General features: G+C 41.8%; 1 protein-coding gene across 1 annotated transcript in view; it reads right to left on the reverse strand.

Moving 5' to 3' along the window:
* INTS3 (integrator complex subunit 3) overlaps positions 1-9,444 on the reverse strand; it is a 33,503-nt gene extending 24,059 nt beyond the window's left edge. Inside the window, exons 1-3 of the mRNA XM_006214716.4 lie at positions 8,647-9,444; positions 3,247-3,330; positions 2,382-2,465 (exon numbers count right to left, since the gene is read on the reverse strand). Of these exons, the coding sequence (XP_006214778.1) occupies positions 2,382-2,465; positions 3,247-3,330; positions 8,647-8,790 (312 nt within the window). The 5' untranslated portion in view covers positions 8,791-9,444. The remainder of the gene's footprint in view (positions 1-2,381; positions 2,466-3,246; positions 3,331-8,646) is intronic.
* Positions 9,445-18,957: the final 9,513 nt, after the last annotated feature.

The raw sequence follows: 18,957 nt of genomic DNA on the forward strand, positions 1-18,957 counted from the left end.
CACCATCCCCATCTTCCATCTCTCAGCCTGTGGAAATGCAGGAACAACTGAATCTCCAATTTACCCTGAGGTTTCTGTTCCAGAGACAGACTTAACCCCAAATAAACCCTTAGAAAACACTACCCTTGTTTTAAGCTGAAGCCTAAAACAATGCATTAGGGTCAATCCTCATCAGTTACTCCCACCTAAAACCCTCTGCAGGCCAGAAGGTACTGCACAAGATAATTACCTTTCAGGGAGAAGGATAAAGAACTACGGAGATAGGTCACTAATTCCTCCCCCATCCTCTGACCTGGCTCAAGGTCTCTGAATGAGCCACTACCTGACAGTTCCTCACTTGCCCAAATCTGTACCCTCCTAATTCTGCATCCCTACCCACTGTGTCTGAAGAGGCCTGACATGGGGGCCTGTGGCCTAGGAGGCTCCCAGGTAGGGGGTTTACTTGGAAACTTTTAGCATGTGAACAAAATCCTGCTGTAGCTATTAACCAGTTACGAGACCCAAGGCGAGGGCCTGGGCCACCCTCATGGGGCTGTCACAGAGCAAAAAGAAGACAAGGTGCCCTAGTCCCTGTCATACCCGGAGGGCCAAATTCATGACATAATAAGCATTTATAATGCACAACTCTGTGGCCTCTCACTGCCAGACCAGACAAAGAGCTGGAATCATCAGACACCCCCCCCACTTCACTGAGGTTTACTCATTTACCCTGGCTGATTCAGATCCCACTGAGACACTAATAAAACCAGTGGGCAAGACGAATCTACACTGAGATGACTAAATGAGATTTTAGTTGTATATATAAAAACCCACACAAAAGAAAACTAAACCTTAACCCCCAACCCTTCACCCCCATCTTTGCCAACACTTTCTTTAAAATAGAAGGGCTGGGCTGGCTCACATTCTGTTTAATGCCACCAAATTGGAGACATTCATTCGTCTTCAAAGATCTTGATGACGATAAATCCAGTATGAAAATAAAATGCCAATTTAACTCGACAAGGTCCCAGCTCAGAAATGGCCTGGGAGATCAAGGACTTGTGAATACCTGCTGCTCTACCACCGTCCCTCACCCCAGAACCTACTCCAGGTGGCACCAGAGTACAAACACATCAGGTTGCCGTGCCATAAATCCTTCCCCTGCGGTTAGTTCAAGAGCCAGGCCAGAGGGCCATGGGCGTCCTGTCCTTGTCCCTAGGAATGATTTTCCTTCGGTTCTCCTTGAACAAATGACAAAGTCTCTGAACTCCAGTTGCCTTACAGGTAAACTGGGAGCAATTTGGGGGAAAGGTACAAAGCCACAAATTTTACATGGCTTTTTGAAAGGATTAAATGAGATCTTGTCTGGTTAGAGCCAAACACAATGCTGGGCACACAGCATGTTTGTCTCCTTCCACACTCTCTTTGTTCAAGGAAAGGCCGAGGAGAATATTGAATTCCCTGGCTCTAAGCGCTTCTCTGTTAGTCATGCAGGTAATGCCAGATACCAGACGTATGCTTCTAAACCATCATGCCAAGACTCAAAGGACACAGAAAGTGCAAATCCGGAGAGGTAAAAGATAGAATTTTGCTACTTTATTATAAAAAGAATGGAATTCAAAGAGATCATCCTGCTCAGTTCCTCCCCTCAAGGAAGGACCCCGCTTAGACTATTCTACATAAAGGAGAGCCTTCTGTTTATGAAGAACCTCAGACGAGTTTTCATACAGTATTCCCCAGGAAGTCAGACTCCAGCGTACTGCAGTGTTCTCTCAGTCACTACGCTGTTACTGCATCAGTCACCTAACGTTAAGCTGTCTAATTTAAACCCTCCTTGCTGCAATGTCAAACCAGCTTTCTGTTCACCTGCACTGATACAACCTGCAAACTACGGGTCACACTCTTCTGGATACGAACTCTCAACCGACGTGTTTACAGTCGTGCTCCTCTCTCCTCTGGATTAAATCCCAACTCTTCTAGCCTTGACTCATAAATCTAAAACTTAAAGCTCTTTAAGGGGGAGGGTGTAGCTCAAGTGGTAGAGCACATGCTTAGCATGCACGAGGTCCTGGGTTCAATCCCCAGTACCTCCTCCAAAAATAAATAAACCTAATTACCTTCCCCACTAAAAAAAAAATTAAAAAATTAAAAAAAAAATTAAAACCCTTTAAATGCCTTTTCACTGTCACAACTGCCTTTTAGCTTTAGAATCTAGAGAAACAGAAAGGACTTTAGTCAGAGGATGGCCAGAGAGTGAAAAAGGGAGCTGTAGCTATATTTGGAGAACAAGATGATCCAGCTCTGGTCAAAGGGTCTGGTCCTATGCCAGTTAAACCATAGTTCCACCGTATTCCCAGATCACATTTGAGAAAGGAATGTGGGTCCAGAGTAGGGAGCCTTACCTTCTGGGCTTGGGCAGGTTCAGTGAGGACAAGAGTGAAGAGACCCAGGCAGATTTCCTCATGCTGGGGGGGGCCTTTGCATACCTGAGAAATGAGGAAGGAAAAAACTAGTTCTCACTCACAGGAGGAAAGCTCTGGAGCACAGCTGCTCCCAGAAAACTTGGGACTCTCGAGTAACCTGCAAAGGAGAATCATCAGCTCTTCAATCTGATGACTTCTTTCTCCTCAAAGTGATGGGGCCTCCCTTGGTGAAGGGAAACACCCATACTACTCTCCCCAGGGCTGGATGGAGGCCAGAAGCAGAAAATAAACAGAGCGTATAAAAGAGGGGAGAAAAAAATCCTCTTCCACACTTTTACCAGATCTTAACAGCCTTCAGTAGAGAGGGAGCTGCAAAGAGTTATTCATGGAGTAAAAAGCACACCTGCCAAGTCAAGACCTTGGGCAAACCAATAAACCCCTAGTATTTGTAAGGTGATGATAATAAGAATAACATAATAATTGGGAAATACAGAACATTCACTTTGTGCCAGGAATTACTCTGAATCCTCTACATGCACTATTTTGAACTCTTTCAACCTCACAGGTTGATTAAGAAATGTAAAAGGTCAATTATGTGAGAATGACTTGGGAAGAAAAAAGTCACTACAGACTGTGAGTTATTTTTTAAAGCTGTTACTGAAGGCTCCAAGACCTGGGGCTCCATTAAGAAAGAAAGAGAGGAGTTGGGAAGCCGGATTTGGGGGAACCAAGAAATGAGCGTCAGTCCCCCAATTCCTAGCCACTGAAACCCTCCCACCTCTCTGATCCTGTCTCAGAGCTTTCAGAGAAGCAGAGACGGGAGTGAGGAGAGCACCATACTCACGTAGGCGTTGAGGGCGTCGTTGGCCTCTCTCTCTGAGACACCAGCAGTCATGGATGTCACGATGCTCATACACCTTTCCAACCTCTGCGAAGGGGTGAGAAAGCATTTAGAGGGTGTCACAGCACCACCTATGAAGCATTTCTGGCCCCCAAAAAGTTTTCTGAAATTTAAATCTCATCATGTCTCTATACCTAACTAGTAGTTTACAAGTCACCATGGGGATATTATCAGCAAAATCCAGAACATGTAAACCATGACAGGTTTCCTGGCTTAGCATTTAAATTGCAGGGGAAAAAGTAGGAAGGGGGAAACCCATGTATTAAAGGAGGCTTAAGATTATAAATCACTGAATAAACTAAGAAATCCATGCTGATAAGCCAGATACATATATACATAGTAAACAAAGAAGGGAAAGCTCTTCCTTACGGTGGAATGCCCACTAATAAATTCAGAAGGAATGACAGGAGTAATAACTGATTCAGGCAGATATCATCAATGGATGCTAAAAGAGGGACAAAGGCGAGCGACTTTCCCCATCCGAAAGGTCATGGCAAAGCATCTTGTTGAGAACTACTGCAGCATTGTGAGGAACTGACAAATAAGAACAGGAAAGAGGTCTGGGAAGAAAAGACAACCATGTTTCTCCTTAGACCGTCATCCTGAGGTTGCCTACATCCGTTCACATTTAAGAGCAGAGGAGGACTGAGTGTTAGGGCAAGGAGCACCTATAACCACAAAAATTCAACCTAAATTAGGCCCAAAGCCACCCAGGTTTGACAATATTCAACATCAGGTCATCCTCCAAATTAGGTCAGATCAGCATGCTCAGCCATAATTAACAGCTCCTGCATACTTGAGAAGAGTAGCTGTGAGATCACATGAAAGCTGAGGTGTAAATCTCCCAACCTGCCTCTCCCACAAATCTCCCGTCATTACCTAGGCCAGCTCCTACATGGTAAGGGAAGAAAAAAGCCTCAGGTTGGATTTTCTCTTTTTAAATCTTATCCCTCTCCACCTAAGACAGTCCTCAGTGACTGGGGTACCAGTTCCCCCAGCTGCTAAATCGACTGTTCTTGCTGGGGAGCTCTGGGGGGCCCTGCTCAGCCAGCCCGGGTTAACCAGCGTTTCAGAGTGGAGGGAGACGGTGAACGAGCCGCAGCACCCTAAACCCTAGGTGTTACTTCCCGCTCAAGGGAAGAAACCTCTGCTAGCCCACACCGACGCAAGAGAAGTCAGAAGAGCAGCCAGCTGACGAGACAGCTGAAAGCGCCGCAGAAGGATCCTTCCACCACTTGCTTGCCTTGGGCTAATCTTAGGTGAGTTACTCCACTCCCTACTTAACTTACTAGAACTTAATCCTTTATCCTGGTTTTCGGATAAAGCCAGTATCACAAGGTTGCTCTGAGGATTACACGAGACACCGTATGTGACAGCACCTAGCACCTAGCCTCTATGCCACGTGTGAAAAAGCTCAACAATCACACAACTAAATCCAAGAGGACCAGATCGCCCCCCAAACCCCTTGCCACTATTTCTAATGGCATCTCTTCAAAAGACTCCTGGAAACGGAGCCTCCTACCACAGGGCATGGCTAAGTCCCTAATCAGGCTGGAAAGATTTCTCTCCTGTTTTTGCCTTCTAGGAGAAGAGGAAAGAGTATGGGAGAGGAGAGGAGGCCTGACGGATGGACCCTGCACCAAGAAGATCCTTGCGCAAGCTGGATATGTAGCCTTATGAGCTTCTAGTTTCTGGCTGTGATGTAACACACAGAGAGCTTGGACTGAACCAGATTTCTCTAGGCCCCTCCTCGATAGTCTAAGCTCCACTCAGACGCCTGAGTCAATTCTGTGGGTCACTGCCCAGTCAAGAAAGAAAAGTGGCCTCTTGGAACAGGGAGGCCCAGCTAAGGATGTAGAAAGTGGGAGAGTCCAGAATTTGGATGCGTGGATAAAAGCAATGAGGAGAGCAATGTGAGGGCCAGTCCTTTCCAGGCAACATAAGTAGAAAGATGCTGCGCTTCCTGAACTACAGAAATTACTTTTCCAAACAGAGATGGGAGAACTAATAACAAATCAGAGTGACTGAAGGACCACATCCCCTCACAGAGGGCTGCAGGAAGCCAGATCCCTACAATGAAGTAGCAGTATGCCTCTCCCCACCAGTCTCCAGTGGCCCTGAGTAAAGATGGAATCATACATGAAGTTGCCAACAACTGCTGGCAGAATGACTCTGTTCAGAGTAAGCCCTCCATGACAGCACCTCAGAGATCTGAGTAAATATTTACCATCTCTAGGAGTTTCCGAAATAATTTTTCTAGTACTAAGACCACCTGACCGTGGTTTCCATGGCAGCAGCGGCAGACAGAGTTGGGGCAGAGAAGGGGGAGGCCTTCCAGTTTGTAAATATATACCTGAAGCTGGAGACTGAAGTCAGAAGACTGGCTAACCTCTTAGTTTCCCCTGCCTCCACCAGAAGAACACACAGTTTGGTAAAAGCTATATATTAAATACTGCCCCCTCATAGGAAGTCAGTGGCCTTGAGGGACTAAACTCCATCAGCTTCAGGAAAAGAAGATATGGTCTGACCTACAAAACCCCCAAAGACCCACATTAGTAAAGAGTTACTGAACAACCTGGGTTCCAAGGATTCTACAACCAAGAGTCATTTGTATGTGAAATGAGGATATAAGGGGGAAAAAGGAGAAATGACTCAAAGCCCATTCCCTGGAGAACCCTCTTAGACCGGATGGGAGTTATTCCTTGGAGAAAACCTGCAAGGGACATGCCTCTAACCAAATGCAACCCTGAGACCTGTCCATAGCTTAAGAGAAAGTTCTAACTTGTTTGGGCCACCGCTCCTATTTTTAGCCTGACTTCAAAATGGACCAGGTCCTTCTCCACAGAGGAATGACCGGGAGCCATGAAGGCTCGTGAGACTAGGAGCTACGTGTTCAAAGCGCCTCCAGTCTTTGGCGCATTTTTATCTCATTCCCCAAATCTGGATGGGGATGGGCAAGAATTCCCCCTTCAAAGAGAGGAACAGGGCCAAAGAGCAGAAAGGATCCAACAAATGCTCCCTTGGGCATGTAGAAGAGTCCCTGTCCCTGCCTGGGACACTCTACACCAGGGCTTCAGACTCCAAGCCTCTAAAGGGCCTTTCCTCAACATACCCAGCTGTAATGACCCCAGTCTCCTCTCTTCCTAACCGGGTTGTTTTGTTTTTGTTTTGTTTCATTTTAACCTTCCTCGTGTGTTAACTCAGTCTTCAGAAGATAAGCTCTGGAAGGCAGACCTTGGGTCTCCCTCATCCTATTTTCCTATCAGACTTGGCACACAGTAAGTATATACGGTCAGGAAGCTACCACTGTGCTCCTGGGCAACAGGTAGACCTATGCTGGAAAATAACCAAACCTAAACAAGCAGAGATCAACAAACACAAGGGTTTGATAACTTCTGTGTACCGAGATCTGTGGGGTGATGCAGAGGAAAAAGCAAGTCTTGCCCTTAGAGACACTCGGTTTAGTGGGAACCACACACATGGGGTTAAAAACAGTGGCAAGGCTTGCTGGAAAACTCAAATGCAAAGGACAAAGGGCAAAGAAGGGAAGGGGGGAGCCCGAGACATGCTGGGAAACATCTGCACCACAAAGGATATCAGGAAAAAAAAGGTGACCCTTCCTCCCCACTTCTCTCTGGAAACAGTTGAAAGTTCACTATCAGACAGTCCAAAAAAGCAAGAAAATAAATGCTTCCTCTCTTTTGTGGTCCCCTTCTGCCGTATCATTTCGTTTACTAGCAAACGCGTCATCACTCAGAAGAACAGGATGCTGTACTATTCTGTGGTGCCAACTATAGCAGGATGACCCCTCTAGCAACCAGGGTGGGGAATAAACAGAGTTTCACCAACCCTTGGGGTCTTCTCCCCTCCACCCAAACTGGCGTAGGGATCAAAGGTAGTCGACCATTTTCTTGCTGCAATTCTAGACTTTCAGGGCTAGAACACAAGGTTCAATAAATGCTCTGACAACGACAGTGGCCATTTCTAAAAAAGTGGGTAATATAAATTGCCAGGCAACCTGGCAAAGCCATTTAAATTTGTTTGGGAAATACATTACTTTTAGAAGCATTGTTTATGTTCCTAATTATGCCTACCTTAGCTGATAAAAACAACAGCAGAAAACAAACTCTGATTTATCTAAATACCCACAGAATTACAGGGGAGTATGATGGGAAGCCAATCTCCAAGCAGACATCTGCGGATGCATAATCCACAAAGTTGCTTTCCAGCCACTTCTCGACTCACTAAGTTCATTTTTGCCCCTATGTTCCATCACCTTGTATCTGAACCAACATTTTTTCAAATCTAAACCATAAATTCCACCTATCTGCCTGCCCACCCTCTAATACCTGTTAAAGAACAGTGACAAAGTTAGAAGCAGGGAAATGGCCAGTGAAGAATCAGAGCCTATTAATTTACTTGTCCTGTCCCTGGATAACCACTGAGTTGAACGTATTAGGTCTTATAAACACTTCAGCAATCATGTCCCGCTTCTGGGTCTCATATTCCTAAGTATGTCTCTTCATGTAGAGCAGTGGAAAGGGATTTATAATCAACTCTGGGTTGTCAGGGACACAGTAAGAGGAATCAGTAGGGGAGGGGAGGGTCAACTATGCAGTAGTCTAAAATCCCCATTGAGGCCCACTGCATCGCCTCATCCTACCTTCTTCCTCAACATCTATCTACTTTCTCCTTTGCGTGTGTGCTATCTGGTTCTGAAGGAAAGCCCCTAGGTCCATTCACCCCTTACCCTGTGTGTGCTATCTGGTTCTGAAGGAGAGCCCCTAGGTCCATTCATCCTTCACCCCACTGCTGTAGTTCATGCTACCTAACTAAACACAACTCATTTTTCCTTAAGTCTTCACTCATTCTAAACACTCAGTTAACATCACTGGCAATTGACTGTGTCTACATTGAAACCAATACTATCTAACAGGAGGGCCCAAGGTCTACTGTAAGCTCTGTCAGCCCCCCCAGACACCTACACACACATATATTACTTCCCAACTCAATATATGACCTAAGAATGAAACAGGGTAAATAGTAAGAATAGCTGTGGCCTGTATGTCAAAAAGACTGTCAAAATAAGTTCGATAGATCTGGATGCTGCATCCCTTCTTCCTCAACATCCCCCCACCCATTTTCATACTAGTGGCTGCTGTTACTATGACAACCTGCCCAGGAAGTTGACCCACACTTCTTCCTTCAGGAGCAGGAAGTCTGGAGCAGTGTTCGTGGTGCCTTATAAAAAACTTGAAGGCCTCCCCCCACCCCACCCCATATCCGCTCCAGTATCCCTCCTCAACCCCATTTCTTAACTCCCTTCCCCACCCTCACACCTACCTCCTCTAACTCATCCTTGGCATCCAAACTGGTTGAAAGTAGCAGCCTCCCCCCTCCTGGGGCTCCTGCTCCCGCTCCTCCTCCACCTCCCGCTGCTCCCGAAGCAGCTGCTGCAGCTGCCCCCTTTCCCTTCTGTAACTCCATGGCTGCAGCCAGGAGACGGGAAAAGGCCAGGGAGTGGACAGGTGAGAAGTCCTAGAAATGAGGAACTCGGGATTGCCAGGCCCTGGGGAGGGCAAGAGGAACAAGTAGGGGAGGGAAGGGAAAGGGTCCCTGGCCTCTCCACTCCTCCCTCTTCTCCGAAAGTCCGCTCCTGTGCAGGAGGCGAAGGCTGACGGGCCTCTAGGTCCTGCCTCCGTAGTGGCAGTACTGAGGAAACGCCGTTAGCGTCTAAGTATGCTGGGGTGACGGTCTGCGCCCCTACGGGAAGGGTAGGAGAGGCTTCTGCCCCTGAAGAGTCCAAAGGGGGCTCTTTCTGGCTTCTGACCCTAAGAGAAGCAGGGAAAACCCTAAGTTTCTGCCTCAGGAGGTGGGGGAAAGAAGAGTCCTGCCCCTGAAGCAGGGGGATAGGAAACCTTCCTGGCTGGTGCCCCAAGGGTTGGGGAGCGAGGTTCCTTTGGATCCGGCCCCCAGGGGGTGAGGGTGAGGCAGTAAGCGCTATAGGAGGACACGGAGGACCAGCTTCTCCCTACACCACACAGAGGCGGCCATGGTGGAAGAGCGGGGGGTGGGAAGGCTGAGGGCGACGGCGGGGGAGGGGGAGGAATCGTGGAGGCCCGCGCCGGAAGTGAGCAGTCGCGGTCCCTGGCCTCCGCCAATAGCGGCTTCCGCGGTGGCGCTGAGTCTCGAAGGTGGAGGCCGACGTCGGCCCGCCAGCCTTTTCCCCGGCTGCCAATGGTATTGAGCAGAAGAGACACTGGTCTGATGGACAACCAGAGTGCCCAATCGCATCCCTCCTTTGCTCTCGGAGGGCGGGATGGAACGACTTCCCGGAGGTGGGGTGGGAGTGCGAGGTGATCAGGAAGGAGATAGGCTGCGCCTGCGTGCATTGACGCGCATGCGCAGCGCCAGCCTCCGCCCTCCTTTCCTCCCTCTTTCTGAAGCTAGGGTGGGTGCGGGAACCGGGGCACTGTTCCTGGGTGGCTTAGGGAAACCCGAAGCCTGGCTACGAATTGACAGTGCAGGGCCAGGGAGTGGATTCCTTAACCCTTAAGCAGCCCCAGAGCAAATGTCATCAGATGGTATAGAGCCAGCTTCTGGAGCTAGGAGTGCATCACGCAAGCAAGTATATCTGCTCGTGCAGTGCAGTTTTCAGCCAGACGTTGCGAAAGAAAGGAAGGGAGGGAGGGAGGAAGGAAGGAAGGAAGGAAGGAAGGAAGGAAGGAAGGAAGGAAGGAAGGAAGGAAGGAAATGCATGGGCTTACTTGTGCACACCAAGTCATTAGAATTGCTCACTGATTCATTACTGGGAAGGCTTCTGAAAGCTCTACACAGCCCTGCTTTATCTGTGTTAGGGTCGGCATTTGCCCCAACAATTCCAAGAGCAGAAACTTATCGTTTCTGACATTCATTCTTTTTTCTCCGATATTCAGTTACTAAAAGCCTTTTGATCTTTCCCTTAGAAATGTTTTTGGAATTTGTGTGTACATATATATATATATATATATATATATATATATATATACACACACACACAGAGAAGTGTGTGTTGTATATATACATATATGTGTGTGTGTGTATATCCTTAGGAATTACAATGGATTCCAATCCACTCCACACCTTTAATCTTCCTAAACTTCCCTCTCAGACAACTAAATTTCCCAAATCCTTTATAAACTTAATGACTCACACCTATCTAATCAATAAAAACTCATTGTAACAATTCCAACATTAAAGTAGGGAGAAGTGAACCCTCTCTTTTCATTTCACCCCATCCAATCTTCTGAGTCAACAGTGTCACTAATTTGTTGTATATCGTTCTCTACTTTTTCAAAATACACAAACATATCTACAGTTTATGTCTTTGGTTGGTTGCTTTCCTTAGGCTTTTAACAAAAATGAGATTATGTTTTACAGTTTTTTGGTTCTTGCTCAATTAACGTTTATATCATGGCCATTTTTTCCCAAATCAAAACACGGAAATCTACTTAATTCTCTTTAACAGCCTTATAATAGTCTCCTCTTCTCTGGAGAAATCGAGCTCTTTCCTGATCCTGTCCCTACCTAGTTGATTTCTAGAACAAAGGACCCTCCATTTGTCAAAATCCACCCTATGTAGAAAGCAACTGAGGTTACAAATAGCAAAAATTTTTAGAGGGGGAGAGGCTAGTTAACATTAATAAGAATTGAAGAATAAGGCCTTATAATCAAGAAAAAATTAAAAAGAGTCACAGTGCTGCAGAAAGTTCCTCCATCAAAGAAAAAACAACCAAACACTTCATAATCCTGAGTGGCTTTTGGGTTGTGACAATGGAGAATGATGAATTAAAGAAAGAATTTGGGTGAAGACTAGAAAGGCATGCTTATAAAATCTCAACCTTTTGGCTAGGATCAAGTGTAAAATCTACAGAAAATATAAAGATGAGATTACTAACTAATAGACTGGATTATGAGACTGCACTGAAAAAGTTCTTAGTGAGATAAGAGAATGAGCTAAACAAGAAGATATTTAATAATGAAAAGTGTACTTATTTACATGCCTACGCCTTATTCTAAAAAAGATTTAAGACAAATAGGGATAAATGTGAGTTCCTGAAATTAATATTAAAAAAATTAGTGAAGTGGGATACACAAAGATTTCTTAAATAGATACAGAAATCATGATGGGATGATGGGTGAATTGGACTTCATTAAAATTGAGAACTGTCCATTAAAAGATACCATTAAGAGAGTAAAACACAAGCCATGGACTGGGAGAAAATACTTGTAACACACATATCTGACAAAAGACATGTATCACAAGATATATAAATAGTGATATAGATATGTAAAAGGCAGTCAACTCATTTGAAAAATGGACAAAAGACATAAGCTGGCATTTTGCAAAGAAAGACATCCAAATGGTTAACAAGCATGAAAAGGTTGTGGACATAATCAATAATTATGATAATACTAATTAAAACTAAAACGAGATACTGGAAATTCTAGTCAGAGAATTAGAAAAGAAAAAGAAATAAAAGGCATCCAAATTAGAAAGGAAGAAGTAACATAATCGCTATACACAGATGACATGATCCTATATATAGAAAACCCTAAAGAATTCATAAGAAAGACCCTAAGCTAGTAAATGAATTCGGCAAACTTGTAGGTACAAGATCAATACATGAAACCCCATTGTGTTTTTGTATACCAGCAATGAACAATCTGAAAAGGAAATTAAGAAGGCAATTTCATTTGTAATATCATTAAAAGAATAAAATACATAGGAATAAATTTAAACAGGAGGTGAAAGACTTGTACAATGGAAACTACAAACTATTGCTGAAAGAAATTAAAAATGTAAACAGATGGAAGACATCCCATGTTCATGGGTAAGAAGACTTAATATTAAGAGGTCACTACTATACAAAGAAATTGATCAATAGATTTAATGCAATCTCTATAAAAATTCCAGCTTTTTTACAGAAATGGAAAAGCCAATCCACAAATTCACATGGAATTGCAAGGAGCACTGAAGAGCCAAAATCATCTTGGGGGAAAAGAACAAAGTTGGAGGACTCAAACTTCCCAATTTCAAAATTTACTACAGTAAGCTACAGTAATGAGAACAGTGTTCTATTGGCATAAAGACAGACATATAGATCAACAGAATATAACTGAGAGTCCAGAGATAAAGAGACAAATGTATATATAGCTAATCAATTTTGACAAGGATATCAAGTCAATTTAACAGGAAAGAACAGTCTCCAACAAATGGTGCTGGGATGACTGGATTTCCACATGCAAAAGAATGAAATTGGACCCCTACCTCACACAATATACAAAAATTAACTCAAAATGGATCAACAACCTAATCATAAAGCTCTTAGAAGAAAACATAAGATAAAAGCTTCATGACATTGGCCTTGGTGATGGATTCTTAGAAATGATAACCAAAGCATGAGCAGCGAAAGAAATAAACTGGACTTCATTAAAACTTAACTTTTGTACATCAAAGGACATTATTAAGAAAGTTAAAAGACAACCCATAGAAAGGGAGAAAATATTTGCAAGTCATATGAGTGTTTAGTATCTGTGATATATAAAGAACTCCTAGGGGGGAGGGTATAGCTCAGTGGCAGAGCGCGTGCTTAACATGCATGAGGTCCTGGGTTTAATCCCCAGTACCTCTATCAAATAAATAAACCTAATCGCAGCCCCTCAAAAAGCAAAGAACTCCTAAATCTCAAAAACAAACAGGAAGACCAAACAACCCAATAAGAAAATAGGCAGAGGACTTGAAGAGACGTTTGTCCAAAGAAGATACACATATGGCCAATAAGCACATGAAAAGATGGTAAACATTACTAGTGATAATGGGAATACAAATCAAATAATGCTACAACATGGAGTTACCTTGAAAACAATATGCCTGGTGAAATGATCCAGACATGAAAGGATAAATATTGCATGATTCCACTTATGTGAAATATCTAGAATAGACAAATTCACAAAAATAGATTAAAGGTTACCAGAGGTTAGGGGAGGTGGGAATGGGGAGTTACTGTTTAGTGGTTATAGACTTTCTTTTTGTGGTGATGAAAACATTTTGGGAATAGTGGTGATGGTCGCACAACATAGTGAATGCAATTAATGCCACTGACTTCTACACTTTAAAATGGTTAAAATGACAAATTTTGTGTTACATGTATTTTACCAAAGTAAAAAATAATTTTTAAAAACTACAATGAAAAGTCATCATTTGACAGAAATCATAGTAATAATGACTTAGGCAAGAATCAGAGAAACCCAAACTGTGGGACATTCAACGGAATAACTGGCCTATCCAAAATGTTAAGGTCATTTAGACTTAAAACTGCAGAACTCCTCTAGATTGAAAAATACCAAGGACACATGACAGCTAAATGTAATGTGTGATCCTAGACTGGATCCTGGACAGAAAAAAACCCTGTTTTCTATAATGTACATTGTTGGGACAACTAGAAATTAGAAACATTTTAATTTACTTCTATAGATTAGATAGAAGTAAGTTTCCTGATTTTGACATATAAATAGTGGTTATGTAAGATAAATATATATATATAAAATAATATATAAATATATTTATACACATATATATATAAAATCCTAACCCTTTATATTATAGATATGGATATATAGATATATACAGACAGATAGGTAGATAGAAAGGGAGAGAGAGAGAGAATGATAAAGAAAATGTGGTAAAATGTTCATTGGTAAATCTGGTTAAAGGGTATATAGAAGTTCTTTGTATGCTCCTTACAACATTTCTGTAAATTAAAAATTACTTCAAATTTTTAAAATTAAAAAAAAAAACCTTATGAGATACCACTAAATACTTATGAGGTTTAAAAGACTGACAATACCAAGTGTTGGCGAGGATGTCTAGTGATTGGAACTATCTATGATGCACTGCTGGATAGTGTGGAAATTAGACTAATTCTTTAGTAAACTGTTGAATAGTATCTACCAAAGGTAAACAATTGCCTGTCCCATGATACAGTAACTCCACTCCAAGTATATAGCCAAGAGAAATGAGTGTGTGTCTCTGCTAAAAGACATGTATAAGAATTTTCATAGTAGCATTATTTATTACAATCACAAAATAGAAACAATGTTGACATGGTTCCTGGCAAGCGCATGTGTGTTGAGAGCTTCTCTGACTATCCTCCTCTGGGCCGTTTTGCTGTCCATGACATGAGACAGACAGTTGCTGTGGGTGTCATCAGAGCAGTGGACAAGAAGGCAGATGGAGCTGGCAAGGTCACCAAGTCCACCCAGAAAGCTCAGAAGGCTAAATGAATATTATCCCCAATACTTGCCACCCGCCTTAATCAGTGGTAGAAGAATGGCCTTAGGACTGTTTGTCTCAATTGGCCATTTAAGTTTAATAGTAAAAAACCAGTTAACGATAACAATGCACCGTGAAACCTTTGGAAAGGAGAATGTTTTGTGGACCATTTTTTCTTTTGTGTGTGGCAGTTTAAAGTAATTAATTTTAAAAATCAGTACTTTTTAATGGAAACAACTTGATGAAAAACCTGTCACAGAATTTTCAGACCCATTAAAATAAAGTTTGATGAGAAAAAAACAACAACAACAGAAACAATGTGAACCTAAAGCTACTCTAAAAAAAAAATAAAATCTTAAAAGAAACCTGGAAGCAATCCAAACGTCCACCAACAATAGAAAGGATAAATAATTACAGATATATTTATACAATGGAATACTATTTAGCGGTAAAAAAACAAACTCCATTACTTTCACAACATTGAATTCATCTCACAGACATAATGTTGATGGAAACAATCCAGACACAGCACCAAAAATAAATGAGCTGTCAAGCCATGAAAAGACATGGAGGAACCTTAAATGCATATTGCGAAGTGAAAGAAGCCATTTTGAAAATGCTACATACATACTGTATGATTTCAACTTTATGTCATTCTGGAAAATGTAAAACTGTGCAGACAATAAAAAGATCAGTGGTTGCCGGTGGGTGGAGGGAATGGAGGGATGAATAAGCAGAACAGAGAAAATGTTTAGGGCAGTGAAAGTGCTCAGTATGCTATTATAATGATGGATACACATGTCATTATACCGTAGTCCAAGCCCACAGAATGTGCAACACCAAGAGTGAGCCCCAAGGTAAACTATGGACTTTGGATGATAATAATGTGTCAAAGTAGGTTTATCAGTTGTTACAAATGTACCAATCTGGTGTAGGATGTTGATAGTGAGGGAGGCTATGAATGTGTGGGGGCAGAGGGTATGTAGGGAAACTCCGTACCTTCCCCTCAGCTGTGCTGGGACCTCAAAGTGCTCTTAAAAAAAAAAAAGAATCCGGACACACCAGGTACACTAAGTATATATTCTATCATTTCATGTATTTAAAGTTCAAGAATCCTAAAGGTTATCTATACCAATAGGAGAATAATTAACTCTCAGAGGGTGAAGGCTGGGAGAGGTACTGATTGGGAAGGGACATGAAGGAGACTTCTGAGGTGCTAGGAACAGTCAGATCTTTACTTGGGTGATGGTTATATGGTTTATTTGGGTGATGGCATACATAGGTAAAATGTTTTGAGCTGTACATTTTACTATATATATGTTTTATCTCAAAATTTTTAATGGAGCCAATGAAGCTAAATTGAGGCACTACTTTTCATCTGTCGGGTTGGCAAAAATCCCAAAGTTTGAAAACAGTTGTCGAAGTTTAAGGGAATCAGTTACACTTATTAGTCACCCACTTTGCTGGTGGGTGTGCAGGTTGGTAAACCCTATCTAGGGACAATTTGAAATAGATATAAAACCTACAAACACATATACCCTCTGCTCAGCAGTCCCACTTCTAGGAGTTTACCTTGCAGATACATTGCATGAAACATGAGGTATAGATATGAGGTTAAACATCACAGTGTTATATATAACAGCAGAAAATTGAAAACATGTAAACGTCCAACAACTAGGTTAATAGATTATGACAATATCCACAAAATTAATACTATGCAGCTCAAAAATAATAAGGAAGCTCTTTCCAAACTGAAATGGAAAGAGTCCCAAGATACATTATTAAGTGAGCTAAGCAAGATGTTACTTTTTATATAAGAGAGGGGAAAACATAATAAATATTTGTGTGTGTGCTCATGTTCACATAAAGAAACTTGGTAAGGATGAAAAGAAAGTTAATGGAAGTGCTTACTTATATGTATGTGGGTATAGATGACAACAGGGCAGATGCAAAAGAAACTTTTCATTGCATATCTTTATATACATATTTTATTCTTGAACTGTGTAATTGCTGACTTTAAAATTCAATTCGTTTATTTTAAAAGAGGTAGACTACCATGTGATCCATCAATTCCACTTCTGGGTATTGATCTGAAGGAAAAGAAAACATTAACTTGAAAACATGTGCATGCAGCATTATTTACAATAGGCAAGATATGGAAGCAACCCAAGTTTCCACTGATGGATGAATGGATAAAGAAAATGTGGTATGTATATTCAATGGAATATTATTCAGCCATAAGAAAAAAGGAAATCTTGCCATTAATGACCACATGGGGGGAGAGTATAGCTCAAGTGGTAGAGTGCATGCTTAGCATGCATGAGGTCCTGGGTTCAATCCCCAGTACCTCCTCTAAAAATAAATAAACCTAATTGTCTCCTCCCCTGCCAAAATAAAATAATTAAATAATACAATAATAGATAAAATATTCAGAAAAAAAGACAACATGGATGACACTGTAAACTGACTATACTTCAATAAAGAAGAATGAAAATTTAAAAAAAAAAGACCACATGGATAGACCTTGAGGGCATTATGCTAAGTGAAATAAATTAGAGAAAGACAAATGTCAAAAATTTCATTTGTGAAATCTAAAATAAACAACAATAAAAAAAAAAAACCCTGAACTTACAGATACAGAGGACAGATTGGTGGTTGCCAGAGGTGGGGGTAAGGGTGGCAAAATGGCCAAAAGATACCAACTTCCAGTTATAAAATAAATGTGATGGGGATATAAGGCACAGCAGGGTGACTATAGTAAATGATACTGTATTGCCTATTTGAAAGTTGCTAAGAGAATAGATCTTCAAATTTCTCATCACAAGAAAAATAATTGTAACTCTGTATAGTGATGGATGTTAACCAGACTTATTGCGGTGATTGTTTCACAGTGTACACAAGTATTGAATCATGTTGTACACCTGAAACTAATATAATGTTATACGCCAGTTACATCTCAATTAAACAAGGGTTGGGTGCTGTGGTCCCCTAGGAACTGGATCTTGGGGCATTTTAGGGAAGGGCTGGAGATAGAAGAGGCAGATTTAATACGGAACTGATAAAGCTTAGTGTTCAGAGCTACTTACTTGCACTGACTGCTTCCAAGGCCTGGGAGGGGGTCTAGCAACGTGCTCATGTGTGTTTGTAACATCTGCAAAAGGGAGCTATTTTAGCTATAATTTGCTGAGACCACTCTTTTTCCACTCGTGCCCCTCTGCAGGCTTCCTCTTCTTCTGTATAGTAGGAGAGAGACCAGAGGCATTCTGGTGATCTGGCTAAGGTGAGGTTTGGTTGAGAATACATTTCATTTCAGTTCAATGGGGTATATTTTCATAATTTGCAGTCCCCTTCATGCACAGTTGTTGCTAACCACTTCTGTGTAGAAATAGCTTTCAGGAGTCCTCTGCCATGGACTAGGCAGACTCACCCAGCATTATGACAGGCACAGGGTCAGAGGCTATTGGAACATAGGATGTGAACATATCCTTTATGCTGAGCAATGAAAGCATGTGGTTAGTAGAGGAGAAACCAGTTTTGAAGTACACAGAGCCAGAAACTAGCCTATGGAAAATCTTGCCAATCATCAGATGTGTAAAATTATAAAAGGAGAATTCGACTTTCATTGATGCCTAGTCAAAACAGAAGTCCTTCCCTATCAGGAATATACTCAGTTATGTAGTATATAATTATAAATATATCTTTTTCTTTCATTTTTGATAGAAATTGTGCAAACTATATTTTAGCATCAGAGCTTCTGCTCCAGGGCACGAACTTGCAGCAGTATTACAATTTTGTGTTATTTGTTTTACAAGTTTGTATAGGAAGTTACGTGTTTTATACATCCCACTTACTGATAGTAAAAAATAAATTTCACAAAAATAAATAAATAAATAAATTTCACTTAACTTTGCTAGAGGAAAGGCTGAATTTACCTCTCTGTTCCCTCCATAGAAAATGAAATTATGAAATCGTTGTCATATGAAAAGGCAACCAAAGAACATGCAACAAGAACAGAAGGATGCAGTATTACAGACATCTGCCAGGCAAATTAATGTTATTTTTCTAGGTTTTGATACGTTTGAATATTTACCAGCTCTTTGAAATTTTAGATTTGTGACTTGTGACTTATTTTCACATCTTAATTAAATATTCCATACTTAATTTTGTATTTTTTTCTTAAACAGAGTCCACCAAATGTATGCACTTCATGCCCCACAAAAACTAGACCCATCCTGGCTGGAGGCCAGCTGGAGAGGGACTTTGAGGAGACAAGAAACCTGTCTAATGGAGTTTTTAGGTAGAAATACTGTTCTCTCTCCTCTTCCCCATCTCCTATGTGA

The sequence above is a fragment of the Vicugna pacos genome, chromosome 21 (assembly GCF_048564905.1).
Source record: "Vicugna pacos chromosome 21, VicPac4, whole genome shotgun sequence".
Classification (NCBI taxonomy): domain Eukaryota; kingdom Metazoa; phylum Chordata; class Mammalia; order Artiodactyla; family Camelidae; genus Vicugna; species Vicugna pacos.